Source organism: Daucus carota, chromosome 1, assembly GCF_001625215.2.
Source record: "Daucus carota subsp. sativus chromosome 1, DH1 v3.0, whole genome shotgun sequence".
Classification (NCBI taxonomy): domain Eukaryota; kingdom Viridiplantae; phylum Streptophyta; class Magnoliopsida; order Apiales; family Apiaceae; genus Daucus; species Daucus carota.
The window spans coordinates 28735497-28747144 of NC_030381.2; the positions used below are offsets into that span (position 1 = coordinate 28735497).

Genomic DNA, 11648 nt, shown 5'->3' on the forward strand with positions numbered 1-11648 from the left:
TCATGTATCCACCTTGCAACTAAGAATACCAGCCCACATGATCATATTTGCTTCACTCTCTCCGAACTCTCTTTATATTGATGACAGAGTCTCTCTCATTTTTGATAAAGAGTATAACCTCATCTGTTTTCTATTTTATTGTGTTCTAAGATTAATGAACAACCTCTCCTTGTTTGCTTTTTGCAGTAATCTAAATAATACTTCCTTCACAATATTAAAAAACAAAGAAGACAGCGAGTCTCCGTGTTCTGGTAGGAGAGAATCTGAAGATGGAGTACCATTTACTAGAATGGATGTTCTTGCCGACGTTAGTAAAGTTTCCACCCACATTAACCATTGGTCATCAGAATTGATGCATTTTTGTACTTCTAATAAAAGGGTAGCGGTCCATAAACCATTAATAGCTGTGGAGCACTTAATCAACACACAGATCATCGGCCGTTGAATGCATATCCCGCGGTCAGGATCATATTAAAATTTTAACATGTCCAGCGCTTTTTTAGCACTTGATGAGGATTCTCATGTCCAGCGTTTTATCCAGCGGCCAAGATTATATTAAAATTTTAATATGTCCAGCGTTTTTTTAGCACTTGATGAGAATTCTCATGTCCAGCGTTTTAGCGCTGGACATGGGAATTCCCATCCAGCGCTAAAAAAACGCTGGACATATTAAAATTTTAATATGATCCTGGTCACCGGATATACATCCAACGGATCAGGATCTGTGTGTTTTTTAACCAATCCCTGGCATATGACTGCCAGGGACCCGGACCCCTAATAAAAAGCTCCAGTCAATCATCTAAAAAATCTTTTTCAAAATCAAGTTTTACCATTAAGAGCAAGTCCTCTTTAATCGTGTCATAAGTTAAATTAGGGTATTTGATAAAAAAAGTTGTTGTTGTCCTAATGATGCCTTATATCAGGACAATCCTTTCAAGCTTTATTTTTGAGGCACTCTCTCCTGGCCTTATCCCATATTTTATAATAAATTTATACCAACACTCTCTTTCTCTCTACTCTAAACTATGTTTAATGATGAAAGTGAGCTTTTAATAATAAAATATTAAACATATAGTGAAAATAAGGCACATGGTTAGAGTTGAACTTAGTAAAAATATGTCCTAAACTACTAGAACATAATTTTTTATATTATATTTAGTGTTTCAACTAAAACACTGTTGGACTTCGTATAATTTCTGCATTTTGGTGTCTTAAGAGAAGAATACGCCTCACTTGTTATCAAGATGCAAATATGCAATATGTCTCTTATAAAAGCTCCATGAAATTATGAGATAAAATGATCCATGTGATTTTCAAGTCTTCTGGCCAGGACTTTGGTTAGAAGCTTCATCGACAATTACTAGTTTTTCTTCCTCATGAAGAAGCTATGAAATATATATATCATAGTCTAGCAAATATATAATCAATGAAAAATATTCAGTTGTTAATTCATAATTAAACAATCTTAAAAAATCACATGAATTTCTGGAAAAAAAAGTTAAATATATAAGTCATCAAATTATTTGTCGAAAAATAACAGTTGAGTTGAACTCTTTATTTAAAATAATTCTAAAAATTGTAACTTTTATTTTACCATCAACAAATATTTAAGCAAGTTTCAAGATATAAAATTAATTGAGAAAATAAAATAAAATAAACACACAGGTTTGGAATAATATCGAACGAAATATTATATAATTTTTTTTCAATAAAAAGTTTGAAAATATTATAAATATATTAAAGATAAACAAAAATACAATTAAATAACTTTTTTTATGTAAAAATCCGGTGAATCAATAAAATTTAAGCAAGAATAGTCGCTAACATTTTGGAGGACTAATTGATTAAAAACTAAAAAAAAACCAATGAAGAGTTTGTTAGAGTTGTTATTAAATTTTTTTATTTTTTATTTTTTAACTCAGTTGTTAAAATTGTGTCGATAAAAAAGTGTGGTGGTAGAGATTTGATAATTATTCGATAAGTGTTTAACAATTATGTATTATCAGTTATATAAATAAAAAAATTGATTTGGTTTGTTAGTGAAATATGTGATAGTTTTATGTAAAAGTTGAAACAAATATATTTTTTCATAAATATTTGAAAAACCTACTTATCCTAAGAATATATTTTAAACGAACAGTTATCTCATTGTCCACATGAATAGTATATACTGAGGGACGGGAAAGTGACGCGCACTTTAATACTTTTGTAAAATATAGTTATGTTATATATTTTAAGACTTTAATGCTTTTGTAGAATTTAATATTTAAATTATTATTCAAAAAAATTTATAAATAAATTATAAAGTTATTCTTTATTGAGTATTAAAGTCCGGGGAATTTGACAAATATGCTCATTTTTGGATATTTATTTGCAAATATACTACCTAATCTTAAATATTATAAATTTACTATCTTTTAAACACATAAATAATTAATTTGCAAAAATACCATCTTCTTTCCATTTCTCAGCATCTTTTTTTTTTTTTCAACACATACAAAACAACACGCAAAATTATACATATACATACATTGTTTTCAACACATACAAAACAACACATAACTATACATATACACACATCTCCTTTTTAATAGCACCATCATCACCTCCATCTATAGTTATCATGTAGCACCCATAACCATCGCCTTCCACCAAACTCGCAACCCACTAATCAGCCACCATCACGAAGGATGCAACACACACAACTACACATATACATATATACAATTGGACCTCACTCTGTCAACCCCTCTATATGTTTCCACTTCTACAGCATCGTTTACACGGCCGACCTCGCCTCTCTCGGATTCCGACAATTATAGACACGCATCTTACCTCTACAAATCACCATTGCTGACTGCTATTTTGCTGATTACACGTGAAATCGAAGAATTTGAGATCGAATAGGTGGACGGGGGAAGAGGTCTGGTATACGGGAAGACGAAGATGATGGACTCTGGTTGTTTTTAACAACTTCTAATTTGCTTTTAGTTGATTTTATGGTTGCTTGTATGATATTAGCGTTGGTCTCGCAGGGACGCTCATTTTTCATCATTTGCAACCACTTGCAACTTATTTTGCAATTAAATTTAGTTTTTAACAGATTTTTTTCAAAATTACATTTTTTGGTGTATGTATAATTGCTAGCAGTTGCAAATGCAATCTCCGTATTTTTGTAATTTTTTTTTTAAAAAGATACTTTTTTACAATTTATTTTAAAAAAATGATGAATTTTTGTAAAGTTTCTTTTATATTTGGATATTTATGAAAAAAATCCTAAAATATGTTTCTGAGTAGAAAAAAGATATATAGGGGGGAAAAAGGGAGTATATAATTTATATTGATTATTTGTTAATAAAATAGGAAAATTGCCCAACAAAAGTACTTGACCGGCCCATGTTTCTTCCTCGACTCTCCCCTTAAACCCTACTAAAATTTATCCCCGAGTTGCAGCCATGTCTTTGCTTGAAACTATTACAAAGGCATCAGCCAACAAGACCCACCTTACTTCTGATTCAAACTACCCGATTCCCCTAAACGCAGATCCAATTTTACTCGGTCTAAAACCCCAGAGTAAAATTTCATCACTTCTCTCAAAATGTGATGATGGGTGGGAGATATCTAAGCTTGATTTGCAGATTATTGAACTGGGTCAGAAGTTCGTGAAGGCCCTGAAAAGAAAATTGAAAAACCCTAGTAGGTTTGGCAAGATTGAGTTTTTAGAGATGTTGGAGGGTTTTTTTGGTTCTTGTGGTGAGAAAATTGGTGTTTCTGTTGGTGAGGATGATGGGGTTGAGAAATTGATTGGAAAGTTTGGATCTTTATTGGGTTTTGATGCGTTGGTATTGGTTTTAGAGGGTTGTGTTGTTTTGGAGGTTTGGGAGGTTTTGGAAAGTTTGATTGTTTTTGGGTTTGTGACTCCGTTGGTTTCGGGTAATTTGGTTGGTAATTTGATTGTGAAAGGAAGGTCTGAGTTGGTTTGTTTGTTTTTAAAACATGTTAAGGATGTTCAATTGGGTGATTTTGTTTCGATTTTGAAGTATTTTTTGAGTCCTTCGAGAGAGGTTTATGGTAGTATGGTTAGTTTGAGGAAGGATTGGGAGGGTGAGGTTTTAGAGGCTATTGAGAGGGCAGATGTTAAAGGGATTGGAGGGAAAGTTAGGAATTTAGCTAAGGAGGCTGCAGTTTTGTTGATGGTTGCGTATGATGGATTTTCGGCTAATGAGTTGTGTTTGCATTATCTAATTGCACGTAAGGATCTCGATGAAGTGATGTTTTTGTCGTGTGTTAGTAAGTTAAATGGTGAGGAGTTGATGAGTTTGATTCGGTACTTGGGGAAGTGGTTGAGGAAGTATGAAAGGTTTCCTCAAGCATATCCTTGTCCTAAAGGTTCGTCTGTGTTGGGGTTGAAAGCTTGTAATTGGGTTCCTACGCTTGCAAATGTTGTGAAGTGTTTTGGATTGGTTGTGGATGAACATTTCTCTTCAATGGTTCTGCAGTCGGAGTTTCATGAAGAGCTGAGATCTCTTGAGAGAGTTGCTAATTCATTATCTTCTGAAGCAACGGTCTGTTCTACTGTGACAAATTTAGTTGAAACCCTCAAACCAGAACTCAAAGGTACTCACTTTCACTGGTTAATGTCTTCTGTAATTCAAATGAACCTGTAGATAAAAAGATATTATGTAGATTGATTATGGTCACTTAATGGAGTAGGCGATTAACTTTTACATATAATATCCTTTTTCATTTTACCATACAACATCCTCCATATGTTCCCAGATGAACAAAAACCTAAACTTGTCGCTAGGCTTGACCATTCTCTTCTATGGCTTCTTGGAACTTAAATACTGTTCTCTTATAATTTTTTTTAAATAGAATTGACCGGAAAATCCGAACTTGTAAAGATAAATTTAAAAGAATTAACTCGAAGATTTATCAGTTTAATTATTATATATGTCAATATAGATTTCATTTATACCGACGGGCCTAATATCTTAGTGTGTTTTACCTTTAATTTGTTTAATTTAATTTTTGTGTAAGAATTTATTAAAATGCATATATATATTTATATATGTATGTATGTATGAGTAGCAGCGTAGTGGCTTTAGTTTCAATATTATTTCTAGTAGTCTTTCACAGCAAGTGCTAATTCTTACTAGTGAATTTAGCTTTTTATCATATTATGTCCCAACTACATTTTCAATGCAAAATTTACCTAAAATTTATTTTATCTATGTTTTTGATGTTAGGTGCTTCATATAATGTCTCGTCTGGTTCGATATATTACAACATAGATATCTCTTATTTCATCAGAGCCACTAAGTCATTGATACATAAACATAGAATTCGGACTATCCTTAAAATGGAGATTACATATTTACATATATGGCCATCTCAACAAAATAGGCGTAATAAAACATGTTGCAGGAATCAATGATTTCTGAGGTAGTTTTCTGTATATTTTTATAATTTTGAGAGAGAATTAGCAGGAGAGAGACAGAAACAGGGAGATAGAAACTAGAAATGTAGAGGGAGCCAGAAATCAGATAGAAAATCGTAGAAGAAGACATTTTGAGAGAGAGAGATACACTAGAGAGAAAAGCGTGGTGGAAAACACTCTTTTTTATATATATAAATCATAAATTAAAATTTAACAATACAACTGCTATTTATACTACTGTAGTACCCCTTGACACTCTTACAGTCTTACTCCCATATTACTACCAATACTACTTACTATTTATTTACTTGTACTATTAGTACTACCATCCTGACAAACATGTCTCTGGGAAGCACATTACAACTAATAAGAGGCTGGCATGAACTTGGAGGATTTGCTTTTTGATGCTGTAATTATGTGATAAGAATGTATCTTGAGCTTAAATTCTCTTCATAAATTGGAAGATTTTTTTGGTCTCTGTCGTCCTAGCCGATGTAGGATATGGTCCTTGTAAGTGACTGGACACATGCAGAAAGGGAAGATTGTCTGAACTCTGAATTCTTGTTTTGCAGGTAAAGACTAGTCATACCTAGAAGAGCTGACAAGACGATGAAGTATGTCTGCAGTAGTTCAACTTTTGAAGGAAGGAAAATGTGTCCGGGAAAATGTACTCATATCTAAGTTGAATTTGACAGAAATGGTCTCACTGGAGAGACATTGTATGAGTTGACACTTAATTACGGAACTGAGGCCTGATGTATCGTTCATGTTAAGGTCGCATGATTAGATTTTTGCTCTTTCTATATTACTATATATGTGAAACATCTCGCGAGTTTTTACAGCATCCTTCTGTTTTGCCTTCATCTGTGGTCTCTTGGTTTCTCTTTACAAATTAAGTTTAATCTGATCAGTTTTGGTTAATCAAGCACCAGTCCCCATCTGCAGTTTTGCACCATCGACATTGTTCGAGGCCAGATACTAAAATTACAAATGAGGATTACACATTCCTCATTTGCATCGTCTCTCAGTCAATATTATGTTATTTCAAGTAACCTAAAACGATCCAGACATCACAGATGCGGTTCAATGAAAAATCACGATTTTACTAGGGCGCAAGAATAAAGCTTTCTGTGTGCTTCACTAATTCATTTTCTACACGCAATGGAAGATTGCTAGTGCAAACGCGAAGTCTAGCATTGATTGTTTTCTACATTCCTTAGCAGAAGACTTGAAGACTTCTTTTGAGATGCAAATTCGACATTGATTGCATTAACAAGACAAGTAGGCTTGTCTTCTAAATTTGGGTTAAATCTATACCATCGAAGACATAGGCCTGATTATAGAGATGTTCAAAAAATCGGAAATCCGATCCGAGAAAAAAATCTAGCACATCCAATTTTAATTTCATCCGGGATTTTTAAAAAAGCCCGCGATCTATTTTGAAAAAATCCGGATGTTTTTTGTATGGTCTGGATCCGGCCTGAATAGATCTTTTGTGCATCAATCCGGAACCTTGCAAGGCAATATGGTAGGAAAATATAGAAATAACCTAATGTGGCTGTTATATACATTCCTGTGTAACATTTACTCCCTCCGTCCCCCTCAATTGTTTACATTGGAGGGGGACACGGAGACCAAGACAATATATGAAAAATGAGTAAAGTTAGATGAAAAGTGGGTAAAGTGGTGGGACCTATCAATATTTAATAATAGATTTGAGATATTGGAGGAAAGTAGTGGGTGTAGTAGTAGTTTTTATTGTTAAATATGAAATAGTAGGGGAAGATAGTGGGTGTAATGATGAGAAAAACTTACTATTTATAGTAACGTAAAGAAATGAGAGGGACATCCCAAAATAGTAACTGTAAAGAAATAAGAGGGACAGAGGGAGTAACTTTTAACAATAGAAAAAGAGATTCTAATATAACGTAATTTGACTATCTGTCAGTAATGAAAGATCAAATATAGTAGTTTAAAATACATATTCACAGCTGAGTATTGAAAGTAAAAAAAAGAAAACTAGAAGAGAGACACTTTAGTATTCTTACATTGAAAACCTTTTATTGACAATCTGGCATCAGAAGTTCAATGTATTGAAATAGGGGTCATAAAAGGCGTGCTTTTAAGGTTGAAGTGGTTATAGAAATGGTCAAAAACTGTACTTATAAAATGTGTATAAGCCATGGCCCTGATCCTACTAATTCCTGTGTCCTGCCGTTTGCTGCGGGCCAGGCATGTGAAATGTTTGCTTCAAAGAATCAGAATTCATAGACAAATTATTCTTTGCTTATATGGTCCAGGTTAATACTCCTATTACCTATATTATATTTACAATATATGTGCTACACATGGCCCTGGTCAAGCCTTTTGAAGCATTATGTAATGCTATAAAATTTTAGTTCCCGGCTTCCGTGTTTTTTGACTTCTTTAATTTTCTCATTTTATATTTATTTCCAAGAAAAAAAACGTCATTGATTAGACTTGTCCGAACTATTTAGGTCCTAACTCCTATATAAATATTACTCGTACTTTCGTGTATATTAAGAAAAACTATGACAACAACTTCACATCTATATTTCTGAATTTGTTAGTTGGTTTGTAGTTTGGTTTTAGTTAATTAATAATTTGGTACAGTATTTTATAAATATTATATCATTAAAATCAAATTGATTAGAAAGATGACATTAGATTGAATATTCTATATGTAATTATGATGCTACTAAAAAATAAAGATGTGAATCACGTCAATTATAAATTAAAATATAATATTAATTTAAAAACACTAAAAAACTAATTAACTACTAAAATTCACCTAAATATCTTGGTCAGTATTTTATTTAGATTAATAATCAATTTTCAATACAAAAATATTATAATAACAATATCAATAGTCATTTAATAAGATCCAATTTGGCTTATCATCGATAATTATAGCAACTCCTATCCTATTAACTTTCTTAATAATGATTATATAAAATCATATAGCTTTAAGATTATTTCACTCCAATAATAATTTCTATATTTATTTTCTATTATTATTATATTAACCATATAATATATTTTATAAAATATACACCATTAATTATGATTATCCGTAAATAGTAAAAAAATGATAAAAAAATTTTAATCATATAAAATTATGAAGTTCTGATTGGTCAATAACAAAATAACAATTGATTTCAATGAAGTTTTCTAATGTATATTATATCTTCAGATTTTTGTTCACGACATAAATTTGAAGAATTATCCTTAAAGATTAGTGAGTACAATATAAAAAGTATCAATTTTTAACGAAAATTAAAAATATAAGTTAAAATTGAAGTGCGGGTTGAAAATATTTGTTTTTCATGCCGCAACAATTACAAGTCAGGTTATACGTAAGAAAGTACTGTAAATTTATGTATTTTTTGAAGCTGGATCTTTGAAAATTTGCTTTATAGAATAAAACCCTGCAACATTTCATCTCAATTTTCTTTTATTCTAAATGAAATTTAAAATTATTTACAATTTATTAAAGTTATAAATGATATTTAGTTCATCAAACACTATTAAAATCAACCGTTGAGTCCAAAAAATAATCAACCGTTGGAAGTTGAAATCGGCAAATAGCATCTCAGTCGAGGATATTCGAGTATCCTCAGAATCAAACTTGCAGTTCTTGCGGGGAATAATCTCAGAAGTCAGAAACGTTCTAGAGAAACGTTGGTAGTTTAATTTTATTATTAAAAGAAAGAAAATTGTGAAGAACGACAGGGAGTCAGTTAAGGGGTGCTTCTTGATGCTAGAGACTTGGTAAAAGTATAAGAATAGTAACAGATACGTGAACAAATTCTGTATAAGTCATGCCACTGATCCTGCCATGATTCAGGCTGCAGGAGAACACGTGGTTTGCTTCGATTTTCCACTTGTTTTTTCTTATACGTGGGTTATATTAAATATTCCATCTGTGCCTTCAATTGTTTACATTGGGTGACAGGTGTTCGGCACATGCTCTGATAAAATATAATTTAATAAATTATTATTATTTTTTTAATAAAAGTTTATTATCTAAACTTTTATATAAAAAGGAAAAATTCCAAAAAATGTTATGAAATTATATATTATATGCGTTTTAAAATAGATATCGAATAATAAAAAAATTGTAAAAAAATGAAAGTGACACATAGAATGACTACCTAACTATTTCTAAATAAGTTTAACCATGTACTCACATCGATAATCTGTTCAAAGCTTTTAAAGCAAGCTTTTCAAAATCGTCTCAGATTTGGTTAAGAAATGGTCTCGAAGGTCTCTAGTAACATACAACTAATTCGTATAAAATTAAAGACTGTTTTTATAATATTTACTCATAATGTTTAAAGCATGGCTGGTTTTTTTAATAATATATTCTTATAATTTAAAACATGGTTGTGTTTAATATTCCTTCATTCCAAATTAACGAACTATTTGAATTCCGACACGTAATTTAACGTACTTTTGACCATTTTCATATATAAATATCATTTTATAAAATTAAATTTTAAATAAATTATATAACTACACAATAAATATATCTCAAATTATACTCCATCAAAATTGTAATCTGGGATCTTGGGAGGAATATGTGCTGCATAACTTTTCCTTTCAATATCTCAGAATCCTTTCACAACAACCTTAAAACGTGTACAATATATATAAACAGTATATGCTGATGATATTCCGAATCCTCTGTAAATTTCAACGAGCATATTATAATAGGGCAATCGGTGGTGTAAACAGAATCGACATTGTCGTATAAAATATCACGTGTCCGTGATTATTAGAGGATAGTTAATTAAAATAATATAACATATTTAAAATATAAAGTTTACTAAGTACATAATGAGTATTTTGGCATGACAAACTATAGTGATATGTTATTATTAAATACTAGCCTTTAACCCGTGCGAAGCACGGGCGGGTATATAGTTCGTAATTTATTATTTACAATTTTAATTTTAACATCATTTTATTAGTATTTTAATATTAATAGATTGAATTTAATTAAATTATATTATTCGACTGACTATATTTTCTCCCGATTACTTGAAAATGGACAAACCCTAACAAATATATATATATATATATATGTATATATATATATATATATATATATATATATATATATATATATATATATATAATACATTTAATCCGAATTTAGTACATGTAGATTTAAAAATTAAAAAAATCAGAAAATTCAAATCTTTTCGAAACATAGACGATCTTGTAATACATTTGAAAGATTCAGTAATCTAATCAATCGAATTTCAACATGATTCTATAATCTTGATTTTTTTGGCAACATAAATTTTTAAGATTAGAATTAGAAAGAGTTATGTAATGTGTGGTGTTTATATTGATATAGAACACGTTAAAGTTAAAAAGAGTTATATAAAGCTTCTTGTTAAAAAAAGATATTCGAAATTATTATTTATAATTTTATTTATAACATCATTATAATTTTTTAATAAAATATTATATGATAAGTTAGTGTTAGGAGTGTTTTTAGTATTTGAAACTGTTTAACAATGTAAGACTAATAGACTCCACATTTGTAGACTTGTAGTACCAAGGAGAGTACCAAACCAAAAAATATAACTAAAACCTAGGATTACAAATTATACCCATGTTGGCTTATTATAGTATAGTATAGATATAATGTGTCTATCATATTTCATTTCAGATTAGTAATTTTTGGTCGGCTAAAAATGATATAAGGATGAGAAAAGAGTTTTAAAACCCGGAAAAAAAAGTGAACCAAATATAGGATATCGAAAGCCATAACTCAATCTCACACCACCTCAGTTGATTTTGAAATATTTCACTAGCTTGGTCACGTAGTTTAAAATGCATTGATGACATAATCATGCGACTCATTTTAAATTTGTTCTGTAAATAAAAATTTAAATATCAAATATTTATCGGAAAAGAATAGGTTTAAGAAACATATGAAAATAAATGATCAATATATTTTAAATTAAATAATAAAAGCCAACTAGCTCATATGAAAGAAATATCGGCCATAAAAAAGAAAGAATTTCATCAAAGAAATATTTATGAAAATTTGGAAAAAAAATTTATGCTCGTTGAGAGAATCGTTCAGAATCCTTTTCAGAGAGATCAATTTTTTTTTTCACGTTTCTTTGTGAAAAACATTAAATACTCCTTTTATTCCTTTTAAACCGAA

General features: G+C 30.4%; 1 protein-coding gene across 1 annotated transcript; it reads left to right on the forward strand.

Moving 5' to 3' along the window:
• Nucleotides 1–3368: 3368 nt before the first annotated feature.
• Nucleotides 3369–6303, forward strand: LOC108193472 (uncharacterized). Its single transcript, XM_017360174.1, has 2 exons — nucleotides 3369–4617; nucleotides 6013–6303. The coding sequence occupies exons 1-2, from the start codon at nucleotides 3456–3458 to the stop codon at nucleotides 6021–6023; spliced, it is 1173 nt and encodes a 390-aa protein (XP_017215663.1). The 5' UTR covers nucleotides 3369–3455; the 3' UTR covers nucleotides 6024–6303.
• Nucleotides 6304–11648: the final 5345 nt, after the last annotated feature.